The sequence below is a fragment of the Mastigoproctus giganteus genome, chromosome 12, assembly GCF_048544385.1.
Source record: "Mastigoproctus giganteus isolate SK-2022 chromosome 12, ASM4854438v1, whole genome shotgun sequence".
NCBI lineage: Eukaryota > Metazoa > Arthropoda > Arachnida > Uropygi > Thelyphonidae > Mastigoproctus > Mastigoproctus giganteus.
This window is the reverse complement of record NC_143586.1, coordinates 30,021,132-30,043,966: the sequence shown is the minus strand read 5'-3', so window position 1 is coordinate 30,043,966 and position 22,835 is coordinate 30,021,132. Positions and strand designations below refer to the sequence as shown.

The following is a 22,835-nucleotide window of genomic DNA, read 5'->3' as shown; positions in this document are numbered from 1 at the left end:
ATGTAGAATAGATGTGCGGAAATTTGCCTTTAGCCAGTGGGTGGTTAATTGCTGGAACAAACTTCCATCTGTCGTTGTGGAAGTTGATAGGTTAAATAAATTTAAGGAGGAACTGGACAGGCAATTGGAGGGTATGGTGTGATTTTTTTTTTTTTTTTTTTTTTTTTTGGCTGATGCTGCATAAGCTCCTACATTTGCTTTCTTGCATCAAGTGCTACTACTACTACTACTACTGACTCAACAGTGCACTGTTCATCTATATCAACTGGATGCACTTCTTTTGATTTTATGTTTTTCTTAATTAACAGCTTAACACCTCCTCCCTTCCAATCCTCTCTATCCTTTCTGTACACATTGTACTCCCCAAATTCCAGTTCTGCATTCCTTATATCTGTGTGACACCAGCTCTTTGCTATCCCAACAATATCCGCCTTTGATGTCTTGACCAACACTTCAAATTCATCAAATTTATTTACTATACTTCTAGCATTGGTATCATGCAAGTATACACGTACCTTCCTTATTATTAGTTCCCTAACATCCATATACCCACCTGTTATATACCCAAATGTTATCACAATGAGATTCTATGTTACTTCTTAGCAGAACTCAATGAAACTGAATTTTTTCTGCATACTTTGAACAGATGTTGCAATGGCATGCAGTAGTGGAAACTCAAAAAAACTATTGTGGGAGGCTTTGGAGACAAGTTTCATTTTAAAAATCTGATCATATGTTAAAAAATCTGATTACATCTTCTCACACATGAGAAAATCCATGTATGAGAAGTATTAACAGCACACTTTCAAGAACATGCACATATACTATACACATTGATGATTACTTAAATACAAATGGTTATCATTTCCAACATTTATCATGACAGTCCTTATGAGTAAAGATGCTCAGTTATCTGTGAATTGTGACTTATTTTAAAATTATTTTAAGCATGGATTCACAGCAGTTTATACACACATAATTTGTATACTAATTAATCATATACATTTGTCACTATTTAGGACACAAACTAAGTTTGCTGTTTACATTTTGAATATGACTTCATATTTGTACCTACTCTCAAACAGGAATTTTTTCCATTATAGGATGTGGACTTAGTTCCATCTGACATAGCAAGCTGGACTAATACTTCTTCATCAGAAGCAATCAGCTGAAAGTGCAGCTAGAGATCCACATCACATCATTCTGAAACTATGTCTGCACAGTCTCCAGATTCACTGACCAGTACAGGTAATAAGTTTAACTTGAATTTTTAAAAACTTTATTCCTTAATCAGCTGCTCAGAATTTTAGATTTTTTAATTGATTGATGTTGGTAATAAAGTAAAAAAGTAAAGTGCAGCCATTATCAACCCACTGCAGGATGGAAGCCTCCTCAACAATTCATGCTGAGGGAAACGGACCATAATCTGCCCCGCTGGTCCAGTGCGGGTTGGCAGATTGACCGTATACAGTCAGGGGCTTGACCCTGGTCTGCTCAAAGAGCGTGTGCTACTGCACTCCCGCTCTTGACCACTCGGCTACAGAGGCCTGATGTTGGTATTAAAGCTGTTCAAATTTGAAAGGACTAATTAAGTTTGCTAGTAGTAACGAAACAGCACCATATGCAGTTATTTAGTACATAAACTCATGCTAGGAAGATAAGAACTGTCAATATGTTTAAAACAGAAACTTACTTTTTTGTTAGTGATTTGATTCCTTTCTACATATCCAATGGAAGAAACATATACAATAAAACCTGGCTATTAATTAGCTTTATACCTAATTAGCCAATTGTCATACTAAGCTGAATACACAGTTCTTGTCTAGTCATCACCAATGTTTAAGCAAAGTTAAGCTTGGTCAGTACTGAGGAGGGTGACCACCTGGGAATACTGGGTATAGTTAGCTTTCTTTTCTGTATTGAATTAGTATTGTTCTTCAGGAAACCATTAACAGTTTATTATTTAATTTGATTTATTTGGAAATGGTAGGGACACTTTAGCCAGTGGAAAGCTACGTGTAGCAGTAGTGAAGGGCATAATCAAATAATTAATAATCATTTATTTCAATAAACAAAATAGTTGATTACAAAATCGACAGCAGTAGGGACTGAACAGAACTATATACACTTGAGTGATCACTGATTTATGACCACCTATCTAATTCCAACAGTACGAAATAGTTGGGACAGTATTCTGACTTGGGAATGTATACAACCTACTGCGGATTTTCCATTTTGCTCTGGGACTGACACAGTAATGGGGAATACTGGTGCAAAGAGTGCTTAAACTAACATCCAACTGGAAAATTTCTGGAGAAAACACATCCCAGATAGTTTCTAACATAAAAAGACAGACTCACGTGTTTGAATACTAATGCTAGGACCACATTTAATAAATTTAATTCAAGATGCCTGGAAGATGCTTGGAAAGTATTATATTTCTGTAAACTAGGGGGTTTTAACCTTTTTTTTTTATACAGTTACTTCCCTTTCAATTTTCTCTGCTGCCTCATCTCCCTTATGCTTTCAGAATTTGTAAATAAAATATATGGTGAGAAAATTCAATTTTGGGAGGCCTTCTTACCTCCCCTAGATGGCAAGCCCTCTGGTTAAGAACTCCATCTATAGGAGGACAGTACATATTGCACAAGCCTGTTATAATATTGTTGAACTGAAAATTAAATAAATCTCACAAATTTAATATATATTTTTGGGTTCTCAGTGCATAGTACATTAATGGACTACATGTAGTGTTTTTTTTTTTTTTTTTTTTGTTAGTTCACATTGGCTTTTGTGGCCATAATGCACCTCCCAAAGTTTTTGCATTTTACTCTGATCCAAGCCCGAGGCAGGCTAGCCCAGTCAGCCATGGTGTGTGTGTGTGTGTGTGTGTGTGTGTGTGTGTGTGTGTGTGTGTGTGTGTGTGTGTGTGTGTGTGTGTGTGTGTGTGTGTGTGTGTGTGTGTGTGTGTGTGCACAGATACATGATAACTGTGGTAGTAGCATTATTGTTGTAACCTATTCTTATAGGTGGAATCCAGGGGAGTGTAATCTCCAGTCCAGGTGTGTTTACCCCTCCTGCTCATCAATTTTGGATGACTGCAGAGATGTCATGCCATTTTATGAAGTTTGCACGAGGCAGTTACGGGTGGCCTATGTTCCTCTATTCTAACTGTCCAACAGGATTATGCCAGCTATGGAGCAAAGTAAAGTAAGCTAAATTTATGTATCAGTTTTAATAACCACTTAACAAGCAGTGTTACTTTGGCAAGTATTCTTCTAAGAAATCTCATTATTTTCTTGCTGTCATTCCATTTTTCTTTTTTTTAATTTTTTTTTTTAGGAAATATCAAAAAATGCTTTAGAAATTGATATGAAAATATCCAGGTAATCAACCATTAGCATACATTCAATCACAGGACAAAATTAAGGTGACAATAATTTTCATTAATATCAAACTAGAAAGTGAAAAATTTTAATATGGTTAATTGAAGACATTTCATAGAAAATTTAGACATTTTCTAAAAGAAATGAGAAAAGAAACTACTCATATTAAATTGTAGTTGACTGAATCCCTGCCTAGTACTTTCATCTTCTAAAACTTTGACTGTAATTTTCATCCTCTTTGGATGAAAATTACAGCCTTCTCCAGACCTGTAGGGGAGTTAAATAGAATTTCAGCCATCTTCATTTTGAATTTATCCTGCATTATAAATGTTGAATACTGCTCAAGGTTTACTCATCTTCCTTTCCCCCCACTGTCCTAAGGAAGAGTCCAAGAGGATTTTAAATGTAGCCTAAAAGTTTTTAGTTATGAGACTACCTGACAGAAGCTTATATACCTTCCAATTAGTTATCGGTAAATAACAATTTGTTTAGGTAAAATGTCTCCATTAGTTTTTCAAAAAACTAACAAATATATTGTCTTATGTAATTTTGAATGTTTTTAAGCATGCATATTAATGAAACCTATAAAAAGGCAGTAACTACCAGCTTGCATCATTTCCAAGTTTTTGCCTCACAAGGGTTCCAATTTTATGGTCTCACTTGCAAAGGCAACCCACCATCATTTTGATGGTTTCTTTTCCAGAAGACTATAGGAAGACTTGAAACAGAAGATGGTGTCACCTTTTGGAAGCAGTTAGGAATAGTGAGGTGCTCCTTGTCCTAGATGTACAGACTTGGGAAAGAAAATTTCAAGAAAAATGGCAAAAAGACTTCATGAGAGGGGTTTATTGCAGGTCTTTGTCACTCTTACCTCTGCCTGCTGAAGAATCTATCTCAATTAGCATTGCCAACACATGCCTGGGGTAGTGGGCAGCATACTCTTTTCAGTAAAGCCTTGATTTGTATAATGCCATTTTCATCCTAGTATCAATTTTAGAACCGATTATTTTATTTTATTTTTTCGTGTTTTTTCAATTCTGCCTAGATAGATTTATAGAAATATCATTTCTATATAGTGACATTTGCATGGTTTTACAGGTGAGGTCAAAAAAGTTCCAGGACTGAAATTGTTAAAAATATATAAACATCAAATAAGAAAAACCTTTTTGTTTTATTTTGTAGATCAGAATGTGTAAAATTTTTTACAGTATCTGGAGTTTTAATTGCATGTGCACAAAGGTTTATTAATATTTTATTTATATTTTATGATTATTTTATTATCTATTGTTGATGATAAATAATTTTTATTTTTAGTTTTGCTTTTTTTTTGAAAAAGTCAGCCTCAGAAACTCTAGAAGTGATTATTAAAGCATATAGTGAAAAAGCTTTATCAAGTGATAAAATATTGAATTGTACAAGTGCATTAAAGATGGATATGATGTCACTGAGGATGATACAAGGTGTAGGAAACCTTGTATGTCAATAAATGATGAACTTGTCTTCTATCTTAGTGTTATCTTCTATTTTAGTGTTATTTGGGCTGATCACCAAATAAGAATTGAAGACAACTTCTCAAATTGGAATATAATACGACAGTTGTCAATCCATCATATCTGATATTTTATATGTGAAAAGATTATACAACTTCTTTATCCCCCAAATTTGCATAATAAAGAAGTTGCACAATTTTTTAAATTTTTTGTTATTTTATTTTGCAACAGCTGATCAGCTAGAAACAAGAGTTGAACTTTTAAAAGAACTGTTTGAAATTTGGGATCATGACAGGAGATGAAATGTGAAGTTATCTCTGTGACTTGCAAAATGTAAGTCCTTTAAATGGAAATCATCTGTATCTCCCAGAAAAAATAATATTTAGATTGGCAGATCTAAAGGTAAAGTAATGCTAGAATTATTTTTTGGCTAGGCATAATTCATGACCCAGGAGGTCATACTTTTATTAAGACTTCGTACTTAGAAATCATTAAAGGCATGGAAAAGTTGAAAATTGCTCCATGATACTGTTTTTCTCAAGTTGTAACAATGAAATTTTGAAAATCTTTGAAAAAAATTCTGTAGCTGTCTAACATTCTCATTATTAACCTGATTTTGCAATGTGTAATGTAGAAGTTCTGCTTTTATTGCCAGCTGTAACAAACACTTGTGGAACTATCAAAAAAGAACTTTGAAGGTGTTTCTTTTTTTTTTTTTTTTTCCCCTCAATTATGTATTACAAAAAAAGTGTGATGAAAACTATGTAAAAAAAAATGTGAAGTGTAATTATCTGTAAATATTATATTTATTTAAATAAATATTCTGTCTTGGAACTTTTTCACCCTACCTACCCTGTATTCAGTACAGGCATTGAAATAGCATAAAAGTGAACTGTATGCATCTGTGTTTTCAGTTTCAACTTTGAAAATGCTTTTATCACTTCATTATTGGCAGTCAAAAGTCTACTGGCAGATATGTGCCTATGCTCATATTAGCAATGATACCATACCATTATCCATGGGTTGACTAAGTTACTAATATCATTTTAAGAAAATAGAATTACCAAAAGATGAATTCATCATTTGTTGTAAAACTAAGGAGATCAATATTTCAAAGCTACTGATCATTCGTCAGACATTAGATAAGTCTTTGCTAATAGATAGTCTCTATTAGCAAATATATCTGAGCAGCCAAATGGTGTGGTGAAGAAAAACTTCCAGTTAAGCATATGACAAAAGTTATATATATCCCTACTCCTAATAATGAATTTGCCCCACTCAGCAGAACCAACTTGAAATAACTTGAAATTGTATACATATCTGAGTTCAGTTACCATCTTTGATGATACTTTGTTTTCTACCTGGCTGAAATAAAAATAAATAAGGGTACAAAAAAATTCTATTTTTTCGATAATTACTACTCAAGTTAAAAAAAAAAAAAAAAAAAAAAGTTACGGTCACTGAATTGGAATGTTATAAATTTAAGTTGTTCTTTTAGTTGCATGGGTGCAAATAAATCAAATGGACGAATAGTAAAAATCTAAGTACAGGGATCCCCACTTAATGATATTAATCTGTTCCAGAGACACTGTTCTATAGCCTGTGGATAATATCGTATCATGAAAATATTGTAATATGAACCCAATAACACATAGTTTTTTGGTAATTCATTCCAAGACCTCGGAAGTTGAATTTTTTGCTATATAACTAAGCTATTTATCTCTCTAAAAGGTGATTTTTATAATGGAAATTGTACATACTGATTAAAAAATTTTGATATTGATTAAAGCACAACACAAAAAATACCTTCAACTAAAGAATGCAAAAAGAAAACACACATTTACAAACTCTGTTATTGGCTGAGAGGATGGACCATGTGGTCCCGTCGGAGACAGTCATAAGCCCATCATAAAGTGAAATTAGTATGTGCCAGTTAACATGATCACTGGTTAGTAGAATCAGCTGCTCTATAAAATCAAATTTCAAAAAACCAATTCAAATCATTAAATGCACTACACTTTCATCATTATCATATGTTTGATTATAAGAATCAATTTTGAATGCCTTTTGTAATATTTTTCTAAAGCACATTCTGGAGGTTACTACCATAAAACATTAAAAACAATTTGCAGTTTCCGATTTATTGGGCTTTTCTGTTAGTGCAATCTATTATAAATGGGTAGGAAACTCGATCTTATTGCATTTGTGATAATGCCGATAGCTGGAATTCTGTGGGTTTTTACTTTATTATAGTGAAATGTGTTTCCCTTTCTATGAAATCTTCAATCATATAAAAAACATAAATTAATTTCCAGAATTTTTTCTTCATTCCTATTTTTTAAGCTTCATAAACTTGTTACTCTGTATCTCACTTGCACATATCGTGTTAGTTGAAATTTGTGCATGTGTGTTCTTTGTTATTGATTGCTTATCATTTTTACTATTTTAAATTTTACAACTAAAAAAAAAAGTCACTGAACAGAAATATCAATTAGTTAGTATGTACATATTACAGTATTAATTAAGCTATGTGTGTAAGTGTAAATTTATTTTTATTTTGCTAACCTATGGAAAATATTCTTCTGATTTTCATATATTTAATTTTGTTAATCGGATATTTAATTTTGTTAAAGTGTAAATTTGTGCATTATATCTTTACTTCTATAGCCTGTGGATAATATTCCTCCTATTTTTGCTTATTAGAATCACCGTGTAATAGAATTAAAATTCAATTCTCAAACGTGATCACAATGACCACTACTTACCGCATATCATATAGTGAATGGTATTTTATTATGGAGAGTCCATCATAAAATAATTTGATCATACAGTGAACCAATCGTAAAGTGGGAGTCCATTGTACTTTAACCTGCATAGAGTGTAATCTGTCTTTAGTTTCTTAAAGTAATATGGATAACTCTCAGTCATTTCATGATACTTCCTGTAGTAGTGTTATGTACCTGCTTTTAATCTTATATGGAAGTGTTGTGCAATAATCTGTAACTGCTTCCTTCTTTGCCGTATAAGATCCATCAACTCTTGTCATCCATTTTGGCATCTTCTTTGATTATAAATTACAGTAAAGGACTAGTTTTAAGTGTCCTAATCATTTAGCTTAACTTATATTTGTATGTATCTAAATGTTTAAATAGTTTTATGCATACAAACTTTCTTCCATAATTTTAATATTAATTTATTTTGTAAGTTGTAAGGTTTTGAGGGTTCCCTCTCCCCAAAATCTGATCTGTGAGAATTTCTTTTACATAGATACTAAGTATAGTATCCAGAATACAATTATTCTAAAAACTTCCTGAAGTGTATTTATTATAAATTTACTAAAACTAAACTTATGGAAAACATCATCAGTAAGAATGCAGTTATAAATGCAGTAATTCAAGGATTTTGTTCTGAAATAACTGTTTCTTGAATGCTTTTAATATACAGTAGCATAAATGGAGTAAATAAATGGATATTGTTCATTTCAAGTTTAATCTTTTATTATTTTAATTTTCATTTTTCTTAAGTGAGAGCAGTTTATTTCTGTTGATAATATAAAAAAATGAATGTGAAGTTTAGTTTTATGACTGAACCCTCTTTTAATATGCATAACTTGCAACAAATTAGAGCATAGAACTCACAATTAAATATTACTAATTATATGTTATATAATAATATAAATAGTAATATAATAAGCTAAATGTTATTTAACTGTCAATGGTATTTAAAATTGAAAGATTTGTTTTTTAATTTTATTTAAATTTTACATTTTCTTTACAGCTGTTGTATCTGTCTCAGAAAACAACCTAGTTATAATGTTGATGATAACTGTTGTCAGTGTCATACAGCTGCACTTAAACTTACAACTGGACTGACAGAAGAAGATTTAATATATGTTTCCTTCCATAATCGTGTATATGAAGTTCCATTTTATGTGGCAGTAGACCATCAGACCTGCTCTATTATTGTAGCCATACGGGGTACTCTCTCACTGCAGGATGCTTTGACTGATCTTACTGCCGAGTGTGACTTACTCTGCACAGAGGGATGTCCACAAGGTGCACAGTGCCACAGAGGGATGCTGCGGGCAGCAAACTTTGTTAAGAGACGGTTAGAAGAAAGTCATGCATTAAGTGATGCATTTGCTCTCCATCAAAGTTATTCACTTGTCATTACAGGACACAGTTTAGGTGCAGGGACAGCAACACTGTTGGCTTTTCTCTTAAGACCTATTTATTCAAACCTTAGATGTTTTGCTTTTGCCCCTCCTGGTGGACTTCTGAGTTTGGAATGTGTAAAGTATTCAGAAGACTTTGTTCTTTCAGTAGTTCTAGAGGATGATTTAGTACCAAGGTTGAGTGTACCAAATATGGAGGATATGAAAAGGAAACTTCTGAACTGCATCCTTGACTGTGATCAACCAAAGGTTAGTTGGTTGATCATTAATAAAAAATGTCATTAATCATTAATAAAAAATATATAAATTTTCAGGCATTTTTGTGATCAATATCATTTTTTTTTTATTATTTTTATTTTCATATGATAAACATTCTAAGGATTTGTTAAATTTGTATTGTGTATTGTAATGTAGTTGAAAATCTGAGCCTTTATTGCTTGTGTTTTTTTTTTAAAGCATAGTAACCCCTGCATGCTTTTTGATTACATTGATTATATGAACAGCAATTGTATCCTTTAAATAATCCTTTTAGTGGATTATTTAAAGGATATAATTATTGTTTTAAGGTATGACATTGTTTCTCAATGGAAACAAAATAAATGAACATCCTCGTGAGTGGAAAAATTTCAGAAACCTTAATCATACAGGGTAGAGTTGCAAAACTTGGGGATATTATTATTTATTTTAAATCAGTGATCACCATCCTTCATCCAAATGAATCTTGCTGAAATTAAAAAAAAAAAAAAAAAAAAAGCAAATATTAATAAACTTAGTTACTAACCTGATAGCCATACTAAACATAGCAACAGTAAAAATTTGGCATGAAAATCAGTTATCAAAAATAAAAGTAAATGAAAGTTAGGAAAGATAAAGAAAATTTACAGTGTAAACTAAAAAAAATCAAAAATTGGAATAAGTAATTTTTAAATAGGTGTGTACAAATCCAGTTAAACAAATGGATGAAATGAATGGAAGGCTGCTAATCCAGAAGGAATGATGGTCAGTAGTGATAAATACATGGTCCAGACAGTGCAAACTGGCAATTGCATTATTCATTGTGTGGAAAATGTTTCTGGTCCTCTGATTTTTTTTTTTTTAACATTCAGCTTTATTTTCTTTAAGTATAACTTTCAAGAAATGCATAAGAAGGAAGATTGTTCCAAAGAAATGTAAGTGGGGGGATGAAGAAGAAAAGTTGGTTTGTCAAGTTTGTAATAACTTATGCGCCTGTTCAGACCAGTATGGAAAAAACGGCTCAATTAGATTCTAAATTAGAATAGTATTCATGAAGATGGCTGTAGAAGAGATATACAGAAGAAAGTGAATGCCTGTATTATAGGAAGTGTAACTGTGTTCAAGTACTCCGTACTTGAACACAGGCACCTCCATAGCCAGGTGGGCAGGAGCGGCAGTGCGTAGCACATGCTTCTTGATTAGACTGGGGTTCGAGTCCATGACCACCAAATATGGAGGATGCGGAAAGGTCAGGGAATGACCACCGCATATTCTCGGAGCAATATGGCCTTAGTTGCTAATGCTCCTAAAAACCAAATAACAAACAAACAAACTTGAACACTATAGAGATAGGAGATCATAATTCCACCATATAAGACATTTGGAATACTGTGTTCAAGTGTGGAAACCTCATCCGAAAAAAGATATTGAGCTTCTTGAAAGGGTTCAAAGATGGGCAACTCAAATGGCGGGATCGGAAGAAGGACAACTCAAATGGCAGGATCGGAGGGACAACTGCATGAGGAAAGACTCCGATTATGTGGGCTACAGAGCTTGGGAACCAGGCACCTCAGAGATGACTTGATTAAAATGAATGAAGTTGGAATTCTCACTGTTATAAGGAATTTCAGAACTAGAGGCCATTAATTCAGTTTCAGGGGTTGAGGTTTAGATTGCATTGCAGGAAGTTTTCTTTTAGCCAGCAAGACATTGATTGTTGGAACAAGTTTCCCTCACAGGTAGTTGAAGCTGACAGTTTGAATAAATTCAAAGGTTCACTGGATAGTTACCTTTGTGAGGGGGAAGAAGCATATAATTTGCATTTTCTTATCTACTTGGTGTTGTGTTTTTTTTTTTTTTTGGCCAGTGCAGCAGAAACCTGTGGCTCCCTTGCACTATATGACAAATACTATTTACACTGTTGTTGTCTGGCCAGATGAGAATCACCTTAGACCTTTCCTACAGAAAGTCATTTCTTGCCACTTGTAAATCCATCCCTTTGACACTGATTTTTGACTCCCCTCTCTTCCATAAACATTTCTTAACTTTAAATCGGAATTTTTTCAGTTTAACTAGAATTTTAAGAATTACATAATAATAACTTTGAAGTCACTGAAAAAGTGGTAAGAAAATACCACCAAATGTTTCACTCCATTATGTACATATTTCCAAATTGTAAATAAACATCATTGGTGGGTTTGGGGGAGGGCAAAGAGCTTGCAGACATGCTAAATACAGAATAGACAACATCTTCATCATTTAACTACTATGCCTGCTGATTAATAATAACTACAGTTTTAGAAAAATGTACAAGGTAAGTTCTGACTAGCAATGTACTTAAGTTGCTGTCCAGTTAGAATAAATAATTGTCATGACATGTGACATATTTTTACTTTGTTGTACTTTGTTTTTGATGGTAAACATAAAGTAAAAATTTAATGTTTAATTTGATTTTAGCTCTTTTTTTTTTATTTATTTTGTTCTGTTAAAAAAAAAAAAAAACACACAAGTTGTAGAGTTTATCTTGTTTCATATCACATTTGTATTGTTTTGGATAGTCTCAGATTTTGGCAGCAAAATAGCATGAAACAGAAGACCTGCAAAACTGTGCTCAAATAGTCAAAAGAGAAATTATAATATTTATGCATTTAAATAAGCAAAACTATAGATTTATAAAAGCTAGTAATTTGTTTAGCTGGACAAGAAGTCTCTTGGGGATATTTTGACCATCCTTTTCTCACAGAATCTAGGTAAAAAGCTAGTGATCTAATATGTAATTACTATATCAGTTTATATCCTTCCAATACTAAAAGAAATTCAGTCCTAAATGGCATTTTAAAAGTGATTTTTTTATCTTGTTTCTTTTTAGTTTAAAATATTGTTACAAGGTATATGGCCCAGATTAGCTAGAACTCAGTCACCATCATCTACAGAATCTACAGAATCTTCAACAGGACAGATGTCACGTCCTCTCCTTGAACACCTTAGTGGTGGTAACAACTCAGGGAGTAATTATGTTACAAATAGCTCACAGGTAATAATCTTAGCATTTTTAAATTTTAATTGTTGTTTAAATGGAATATCATGTTCCATTATATTAATGTTATATTACAGTTTGAAAAATTGCACTTGTTTGATAGAAGGTAATAGTCATGAAGTTTCTATTACTGCCTCCATTATTTTAATGGGAACAGTATTGATAACAGTAACCAGTTCATAGTTATTTCAATTGCTAGCTTCAAAAGTCACCTTTTGGTGTTAATAAAGAATAAATGATATTTTCTCCACACTGAATTTACAATAAGGAGTTAGTTAAAATTCACACTAACGGGTTATTCTATCTTTTCAACCCATATGTGATACTATAATTTTTTAGGTTCCACTTCATATTTGGGGTTAACATTAATCACAAAAAAACCAGAAATTCAAGTGTTCAGAACACACTCAAAAAAATGCATTACCCATTTCTTGAAGAAGAAATATTTCTGTCTTCAAGATTTTTATGAAAACATTTAAATATTGATATGTTATTTCAGTTATCTTAATATTAATATCAGTTTTTACAGGAAAAGAACCGACACTATTTCAGTGTCGGTTCTTTTACTTTCCAGAATTTGATGCAAAATTTTGCTTTTTCCAATGTTTCAAGTCTGCATGCGATGAATGTACCCAGAGTCCACCTAGCTGGAACCTGGTCACTGGGTGCACTTCTACTTCAGGTATATTGTAGAATACTGTAATAATTTTATTACAATATTCTGCCCTTGTATTTTTGTGAAATACAAATAAAGGCAGATACAAATACTCTGCTTCTAAAAGTAGTTTATTTGGAGAAAAAATTGCAAAACTTGTGTAAGATTTATTTAAGAATGGCTCTTATCACAGCCTGAGATCAGCTTGCCTCAGTTAATAGTATATTGTGCATAAGAAGAAAAGTTGAAGTGATGTTAATTTTATTATTTAACTTGTATCATAATTTTTAGGTGAAATTGATTTTTTTCAAGCATCCTTGTTTTGGTCCATTTCAGGAAGGTTCTTCAGAAGGTAGCAGCAGCAGTAGCCAAATAGCATCCAGACAGCTTTCTCACATTCCCCTTTATCCTCCAGGTAGACTGTTGCACATTATTCAGTCTGACACTGGGTAAGCTTTTTTCTTTTAAATAAATCACTTGATTACTCAGTATTTCATTTGATGTTTCATGATATTTTAGATGTAAAAACTGCAATAGGGGTATCGTGAATTGTTTTGGCTTAACATAGTAGTCTCTGATTCTGAACTGTAGCCAGCAAATTCACTTAATCTATTTTTAATTTAATGTTTCAAATGCATTCAGTGCATTCAATGAAATGGTAAAAGAAACAGTTTGTGGATTGCTGTTTGTGTCAAGCATTACAATATTCATAACAAATTAGTATAAAAGAGGAATTCAGCAAGTTCCATAAAAGAAGAAAAGAATTCTTCTAATGATAGAAAAGAAAACAAGCATATGATAAAATTAGAACAGCGATGGGGGGGTAAAGGTAGGAACAGCTTAAATAATTAAGGAACACACTGATAAGTAGATGTAACGGTGATACCAGTGGAGAAGATCTTTTGGAAAAATGGAAAGATACAACAGGAGTTGTGTATAAAGAATAACATTTTTTATTCCTTATATCAGAAATATGAGACATTCTGATTTAAGAGATACAGAATTCGAATGTAGTATATATGTGTAAATAGCAGCAGTTCTAGTTTCATAAAAGTAGAACACTATATAATTTATTAAATTTACTGCAACTGACTGGAAGAACCTGGATAGTCAGCAACAAAGACTTGTATTCAAGAGTGGCTGTTCTGTATAATAGACTATATGCATGTTAAATAATTGAAAAGCCAATAAATTTAAATTGCTACTTCTTAATATTCATAAAATATAAGAAAACTTTTGATTTGGTGAGGCAGTCCTGAAAGCCTCACCAGGAACAAGAAATGCAGCTGACTTATATTTGAGTTTTGAAGTTTGGTTCTAAATTGAGAATCTATCTTAATCAAATAGTGAGCTCTGTCAATGATAAATTGAGAGTAATAAGAAAAAGTAATAGTTCAGGAGAGCTGACTTTCAAAAAAATTACGGTAGCTTCCTGAAAGTAACATACTGCTGTTTTTTTTTATACTTAAAATGTTGAACAGTTAAATAATGGGACAACATCCTTTATCTAGCATATACTTTGAAAATTGAGCTGGATGAAAAAGGGCATTAACAAAAATGGTGAAATGCTGAATCATCTAAGGTTTGCTGATGATATAGTTCCAGTTGGGTAGTAAACAAAAGAGAATAAAGATTTCAGGAATTGAATGTACTGGGCAAACAAAAAAGGTCCTGAAGGATCCCAGCAAAACTAAAATTATGTATAACAAATATGCTGATTGAAGAATGGTAGAAATTGAAAATGAAGTTTATTGAAGTGGAGCAGTACAGTTGTCTAAATTGATTCCCAAATGTTTATCACTTTTAAACTTGGAGTTAAAAGGATATATTTGCACACATAGAGAAGGATTGCCCTTGAACTCAGTAGATTCTTCCCTGATGTTAAGCACAGTACTTGAAGAAGGTCATGGCACAGTTTGGGAACCACTGGCCTAAAACGAATAATAAGCCTTGACAGTAATAAGCAGGAAAATATGTAAAAGGATTAGTTCAGAGATGATGGCCTCCTTCAAAAAGTATAGTAGCATCCTAAAAGTAATCTACTACTGTGTTTAATATGCAAAATAATGACTCAGCATTTTCTTTTTTTTTTCCTCGTCATATTGCATGTAATATTATGGAAACTTTAATTTTGCAGGAGGGAAACATGGGTTGTATTATGGACCAAATGACTGAAAAAGGCATGCAGATATTGAAGGAAGTGTCTTATTATGGGAACTTTAATTTCACAGAAATAGATTGGAACTCAGAGTGTGTAACTCATTAGTAAAAGTATATTTCTGGGTCAACTGAATGCCTGCTTCTTATATCAATACACTAGAGAAGCTAAAGAGGTGGCAAGGTGAATAGGAATGCAAAGAAGAGTAGTAGAGTTCTTAAGTTAAATTAACACTAAAAGGAAAGCATTGACCCCCCCACTTGATTGTTAGATATCAACAGTGTAACTATTGATGATCTTATTCTGGTCAGGGAATAAATATATTGCATCTACATTCAAGAAGTATTTTGGAATGGGCAAAGTATGCTAACTTACAACTTGGAACTAATGATTTTGTGATAAGTGAGAGGAAAGTGTAAGAGAAATTTTTGAGCTAAAAGTAAATAGGGCATATGGGGATGATGGAATGTATTTAATTACATTAAAAGAAGCAGCAAAAGAAGTAAGTAAACCTTGAGCCATAATTATGAACACATCATCCTTAAACAGAGCCGGAACTTGGGTGGGATGAGTGGCGTGCCAGCCCCAGGTGCAACATTTTAAGGGTGCATATAACAAACAGATTATGAGAGACTTAACTTTGTATACTTTGTTTCCACCACTGGCCTTTAGGCAATTTAAGCAATTAGAAAGTGAAAATTAAGTGTTAAAGGAATTACCATTCCACAATGTAAGTGGAACGTAAAACGTATGCAACCACCTATCCCACATATCGAGAAGTCATGCTAGTCACTGCTTTCTATAGCCAGTCAAAATATTAAGGTATATTCCCGACACTGATAACAGCTACTGGTCAACTTGTGTTCTTTGTTTAAAATAAAAATAAAAATTTTATTAAAAGAAATACTGCAATATCTTGGTACGTGCTACTTATGATTCCAGAAACTTTTGTGAGAGTGAAAAAAATTATAAATTCGGGATTTATAATCACTTAGGGAAAAAAATATCAGGGAGAAACAGTGTTTTACAAATTTCAAAAATAACAGAGAAACTCCAATTACAAACATCTATCACACCTCTGAGCTTTTTTGATTTGTCCTCCAGTGCTAACCACTGGAGGACAAACAAATTTTTTCAAATATCTGTTGATATTTCAACAGACATTTGAAAAATCAGAATATAAAATCTGTAACCCCTTTACAACTTCTCCAATTCGTTCATGAGTATTGTCTACTAGAATCTTATCAAAATATAGAAATAGCACTATGAATTTTTTTTACCCTGCCTGTAATAACAGTAGCTTCTTGTGAAAGGTCCTTCAAAGTGAGAAAAATTCAATTAACATAATACACCTTCATTGCATGATTTTAGTTTATGTTATTTTGTTAAAAGTACTATATTTCGCAATATTTTCTATGATTTTATACTAGATATATAAACGTAAACTATCTGGTTTTCTAATTTCTTTGTAGTTTATATATAATTAAATTCTCTGCAGATATAAACAAATATTTGTAAATATTTCATATTTTTGTTTTGTTATATTTGTTATATGAAAATCGTAGACTGTTGCAATAGTAATTTTTATAAATTCATAAAGATTGCAGAGGCATAGCAAGGGAGGTGCAGATGGGGTTGAATTTTCCCCCAGGTGCTGAGCTTAAGGGGCACATACTGAAGGGATTATCTATCACAATCAGGGGCTCCAGGAAGACATGTTGCCCCCGGGCATCAACGACCCTAGCTACGCTACTGAAAGATTGACTACTAGCATATAATGGGGGCATACTTATAACACTTTTGCCCCAAGCGTAGGATTGCCTAGTTCCAGCTGTGTCCTTAAATTTCAGGGGAGGTCTCTATGGATTGAAGATGTGCAAATGCCTCTTCTATTTTTAAAGGGAATTCAAAGGTGGAAGTAACTATACACCTGTAAACTTGATTTCTAAGGAAAATTAATTAAGTTAACTATATTAATAATTGAAAGAATGATACTGTAAATCTTGTGAAATGTTATGTATGGTTATTGGAATTGTATATAAGATAAGATAAAAAATTAATAACAATATAACCACCACAGTGCTGGTAGTAAACAACGAAGTGACATTTCATTACTCAACTGAGTAATGTCAACCAGCCTAAAGTTGGGGGGGGGGGAGTGATAACAGTTAAAATGAAAAATACTAAATTTACAAAAGATAAGTGACAGTATAACTTACAAATTAAAAATAAAATCGGTGATAACAAACAAAATTTAATTCTTCAAGTGCCAAAACAAAACAGTAAATATAATGAAATAAAATATAAACTAAAGACTAGGGTAAGGTATTGATGGAATACCACGAACATGGGCAGAGGATGATAGCCACATTCATTGATTTCTAGTCGAGAACCAATACAAGACCCAAAGTAATGAAATTTGGTGTAAAAACTAAGAAAACATCAATAAAGTGTGCGTGCATGCACTATGGATAGAATTTCCGGCAAAACTATGGATAGAATTTCCGGTCAATGGAAGAAGGTCGTTAATATACAAGAGGAAAAGAGTGGGGGGAAAGAACTAAACCTTGAAGGACACCAGCATTAGTGGAAAAGTTAAAAGACAGATCCATCACCATCACTGAGCAATCAGAGAGAAAACTGGATAACCAATTACAAAAATCAGTTGGCAAACCATAAGATGGAAGCTTGTTCAGGAGACCTTTATGCCAAACACAATTGAAAGCTTTTGAGCTGTCAAGAGCAACTGCTTGTGTTTCCACAAACTTTTCCATTGAATTTGTATATAAATGAGTAACATAAGCCAGAATATCACCAGTGGATCGACACTGATGGAATCCATACTGGCGATCATTGATCAGACGGAAGGTTTCTAGGTAGTTCAAGAGTTGGCGATTAATTGATTTCTCCATTACTTTAGAAAGAGTAGAAGTAATTGTAATGGGACAATAATTGGATGGGAGGGAATTGTCACCCTTTTTAAGAAGTGGCTAAATATGAACAAATTTCCAAGCAGTAGGAAAAACATCTTTGGAATAAGAAAATGGAAAAAGGCAGAAAAGAACAGGAGTAATTTCAGGAGCACAGGTTTTGAGAACAAGTGAAGAAATACCATTAGTACCTGGAGCTTTCTTAGCATCAAGATTTGTCAAAATCCTTTTGACATCCATTTGATGGAAGACCACAGGAGGCATTGAATGGAGCATGTTGGGAATGGTGGGAGGTGTTTTACCAAGATCATTAATACAGGAGTTGGAAGAAAAATAGGATGCTAGCATGTCAGCTTTATCCTTGGCTGAAGTGACAGCAGAACCAACTGGTTTTAACAGAGGTCGGAGGAGAGATGATCAAAAGTTGCAGCCAATTGCTTTGGCAAGAGACCAGAATGCTCAGCTACCATTAGGGCAAGAAGCAAGTTTTCTACTCTTAGCCTGTTCAAAATCTAGTTTGGACTGATTAATAACTGCTTTACAATTGTTGCAAGCTTTGGTCTAGCCAGAAAATGAAACTGAAGATTTGGAAACAAGCATAATTACAATATGCAACATTCTTCTCTTGAACAGCCTTAGCACATTTATTGGAAAACAAAGGTTTAGATAAAAGACAAGATTTTAAAGTGGAGTGCGGAATAAAGGATTCCATTCCCGCAAGAATAATTTCACTGACACGATCTGAGCAAACAGTGATATTAGAAGTTTTGAAACAGTAATCCGACCAAGGAAAAGAAGAAAAGAAATCTTGCAGATCATCCCATTTTGCATTCTTGTAATGTCAAACAATATGAGGTTGGGAATAGCCATGAGATAAAGGCTCCATTGGAGAAGAGACAATCACCAAGTTCTGATCTGAGGTGCCTAAAGGACCACTCACTTCGACTGTGTACTTAGAAGGGCTGTTTGTGAGAAAAAGATCAAGCGTGTTGGCTGCATGGTTAGGATTGTCCGGTATTCTTGTGGGTAAATGAACAATCTGTGCAAGGTCATTAGTAATTGCAAAAGCCTCAGCATCTCGACCAGCTGGATCGGTGTGACTAGAAAACGGAAGTCAGCTGGAGTTGTGAACATTAAAATCACCAAGGAAAATTACCTCACTGTTAGGAAAGTTGGACTGGAGAAAGTCAAGTTGCAAAGAGAGGAAGTCAAAGAGCTCCAAGTGATTAGTGGACTTGGAAGAATGGTAGAGAAACAGATGAATTTAACAGAATGAGGTAGAAAGATTTTAAGCCAGAGAAGATCGAAAAGAGGAGATTCCAAGTTACCAAGTCTCTGACAGGGAATATCAGAGCGGATATATGCACAAGTACCACCTTTGAGGCGAAAGGAATCATACAGCGAATAATTTTGGCAACTGAGTTGAGCAGTGTTTGAATCAACTGATAACTGAGGTTCTGTCAGAAAAAGTATGTGGGGTTTGGCAGGCTGCAAGTGGAAATGGACATCGTTGAGATTAGAATTCAGACCACGTATATTTGTGAAATGAACTAGGAAGTGTTTGGGAGGTTTAGATCTTTTCACAGATAAGCTTATTCTATTAGTTTGACAATTCATGGTGTATTCAATAGTAAGAAAGAGTGGGGGGGGGACATGCTGTATGAAGTAATGAAATTTTTGGATATGGCGTACACATGGTAAGAATATACCCAGATCCTTGACATAACTTGGCCTCGACAATGCCCCGACAAATCTGGCAGAGTAGAGGTAGGTAGAAAGAATATATGCTAGCTGATCCGGAAGCTTCCTAAAGAGTTACCAATAGGTTCGGTCCGGTGTACTAACTAGCGGCCGGCAGCAAATACCGTTGTAGAGCTGTACCCTTGAAATGTAAGGAAGGTTGGATCTCACCATGATGTTCAGCATAACCTCAAAAGTCATCAGTCATACTGCATGGGCCCCAAGTGCCAAGCGATAGGGACCAAGCGATTTTCTTAAGCGAATTATAAAGTGATCCTTCCAAGTGATTTTGTTCTCTTTCATTTCTAGCTGCTCTTATTCTCAGTTCATTGTAAGTGGTTCTTCACTTAGCAGATTTTAAGTAGAACCCAGGAAGGAAAATCGCCTTTCTTTTTTAGGATAATTATCCATTTTCTCACTAACAAACTAATCCGCCAGCCGCTTGGTCACTAGGTGGCACTGCTCCTGCCTCCCCGTGGTGGGGCCGGAAACCTGAAAGGAAAAATAATCCTTTCAGGGCTAAAAGGAGCAACAATGGACTTGACAAACCAGGCTTCTCCTGGAATTATGGATCAAACTGATCACAATCGGCAGCAAGATGATCTTAATCCATCTACTGCCAAAAGACAAAAGAAAGATGTGACCAAAACCATCTCGCCACTCTTTCTAATTGTTCATTCCCTATCAGACCAACCAGTTAGTAAACTTTCTCCCTTTGTTATACAGAGGTGTCTAGAACATATAGCTGGTCCACCGAAAATGGTTCACCGCTTGAAATCAGGCGACCTTCTGATAGAAACGACAAATCATCGACATTCTGAGCTTCTTCTTGAAACCAAAACTTTTGGAGGGTTTCCCATCAAAGTCACTCCACATGCCACTTTAAATTCATCTAAAGGGGTTATCGTGGAATGGGACCTCCTAAATAGCTCTGAAGAAGAAATCGTACAAGAGCTACAAAACCAGAATGTCACACATGCCAAAAGAATCCTTATTAAAAAGGATGGAAACCTCGTTCCAACCCGCACCATCATACTTACTTTCAGTACTCCAACTCTACCATCATCAGTCAAAGCCGGGTACCTGAATTGCCAGGTAAAACCATACATCCCCAATCCATTAAGATGCTTCAAATGTCAAAAATATGGCCATTCCCAAACAGTATGCAGAGGACAAGCTATTTGTGCCACTTGTGGCTCAAAAGAACATACCAGTAAAGAATGCAATACACAGTCTCCTCGCTGCCCAAACTGCAAAGGAGACCACCCTGCCTATTCCAGAGACTGTAATATATGGAAAAGAGAAAAGCAAGTTCAAAAATATAAAACTGAACATAAGATAACATATCAAGAAGCCAAAAAGCAGATACCACTACCTCCAGCAGTGAGATCATATGCAGCAGCAGCAGCAACACCAGCAACTACAGTGCAGAAAACAAAGGTAATTGCAATACAGACTGACATCACAGTCCCACCTAACATCTCAATAGCAGATTGGGCACGTAATCTTCTTCTACAAACAAAACAAAAAGTTGACCAGGCAATTAATACACCCATTGTAATCCCACCAGATGCTGAAGATCCAACACCAACAAGCAGTACAAATTCCACCAAATCTGTAGAAAAAACACAAAAAAATACTGACACTATGGATATTGATGAAAAGGAGAAAGAAGATGAACCAGTTCTGGAACTTTACGCAAATGATGACATGGACAGTGGTGGCCGACCAAGCTTCCCCAGAAAAGAAAAAATCAAAACAGATCGATTAAAACAAGCAGCTCATCGTAAGTCATCTGAATCAAGCACTAAACCCAAATAATGCGTACACTTCTACAATGGAATTGTCGTGGCTTTCGAAGTAATCTAAGTGATATCAAAGATCTAATTTCCGTATATGCTCCTGCAAGTATCTGTTTGCAAGAAACAAACCTAACTCCGCACATAAGTATTTCAATCAAGAACTACAATCTATATAGGCAAGACCGAAAAACCAATACAGGTCATGGAGGAGTCGCCATTCTTGTTGACTCTAATGTTCCATCCAAGCATATTCAGCTACAAACACCCCTTGAAGCAGTCGCAGTACGCATCGTGACTGGAATTTCCTTGACTATGATTTCTCTCTACCTTCCACCTAATCATGCGTATACACTGCAAGAATTTGAGGATTTAATTGAACAATTACCATCTCCTTTTTGTTTGATGGGGGACCTTAATGGGCATCATATCATCTGGGGATCACTTCGTACAGACAAAAGAGGACAGATGATTGAAAAACTTATAAATAATAGGAACCTAACACTCTTAAACACAGGTACTCACACCCATGTCCACTTACCAACAGGGACTACCTCTGCAATTGATCTCACCATCTGTTCCCCAGCTCTCTTTCCTCTCCTTGACTGGTCTGTTTCCGATGATCCCTATAGCAGTGATCATTACCCAGTTGTTTGTCACCTACTAGCAAATGATGTACAGCAACCTATAAGAGGTATAAAATGGAAATTTTGCAAAGCAAACTGGGAAAAATACCAATATGCTGCTTCCTTAGATGAGAAAATCATAAGACATACTGATATCAATAATGCTGTTACTCATATCACAAATCAAATAATTTCTGCAGCAAACATTGCAATACCAAAGACAGCTCACCAGTCTCATAAACATTACAAGCAGTGGTGGAATGAAGAATGCTTGGAAGCAAAGAAAGAAAAAAATAAGGCTTGGAATCAATTCAGAAAGTATCCCACCACCACTAATCTCATAAAGTATAAGAAAGCCAGAGCAAAAGCACGCTATATACGCCGGAAATCTCAGAAAGAATCCTGGATATCTTTTGCAAGCAAAATTAATAGAAATATGGACAGCAGAATAATATGGAACAAAATTCGACAAATTTCAGGCAAATATACAACCGTCCCTAAACCGATCATAAGCTGGAAAGGTCATGACATAACTGATCCAGAAAAAATTGCAAATCTACTAGGAGAAACATTTGAGGAATTGTCAGCAACAACGTCATACAGACC

At 34.2% G+C, this 22,835-nt stretch overlaps 1 protein-coding gene across 1 annotated transcript in view; it reads left to right on the top strand.

The window, feature by feature from the left end:
* The window catches only part of LOC150076838 (diacylglycerol lipase-beta-like), a 44,927-nt gene extending 32,098 nt beyond the window's left edge, over positions 1-12,829 (top strand). Inside the window, 6 exon segments of the mRNA XM_090385698.1 lie at positions 1,104-1,136; positions 1,138-1,213; positions 3,030-3,210; positions 8,654-9,299; positions 12,154-12,318; positions 12,821-12,829. Coding sequence (XP_090241824.1) covers positions 1,104-1,136; positions 1,138-1,213; positions 3,030-3,210; positions 8,654-9,299; positions 12,154-12,318; positions 12,821-12,829 — 1,110 coding nt within the window.
* Positions 12,830-22,835: the final 10,006 nt, after the last annotated feature.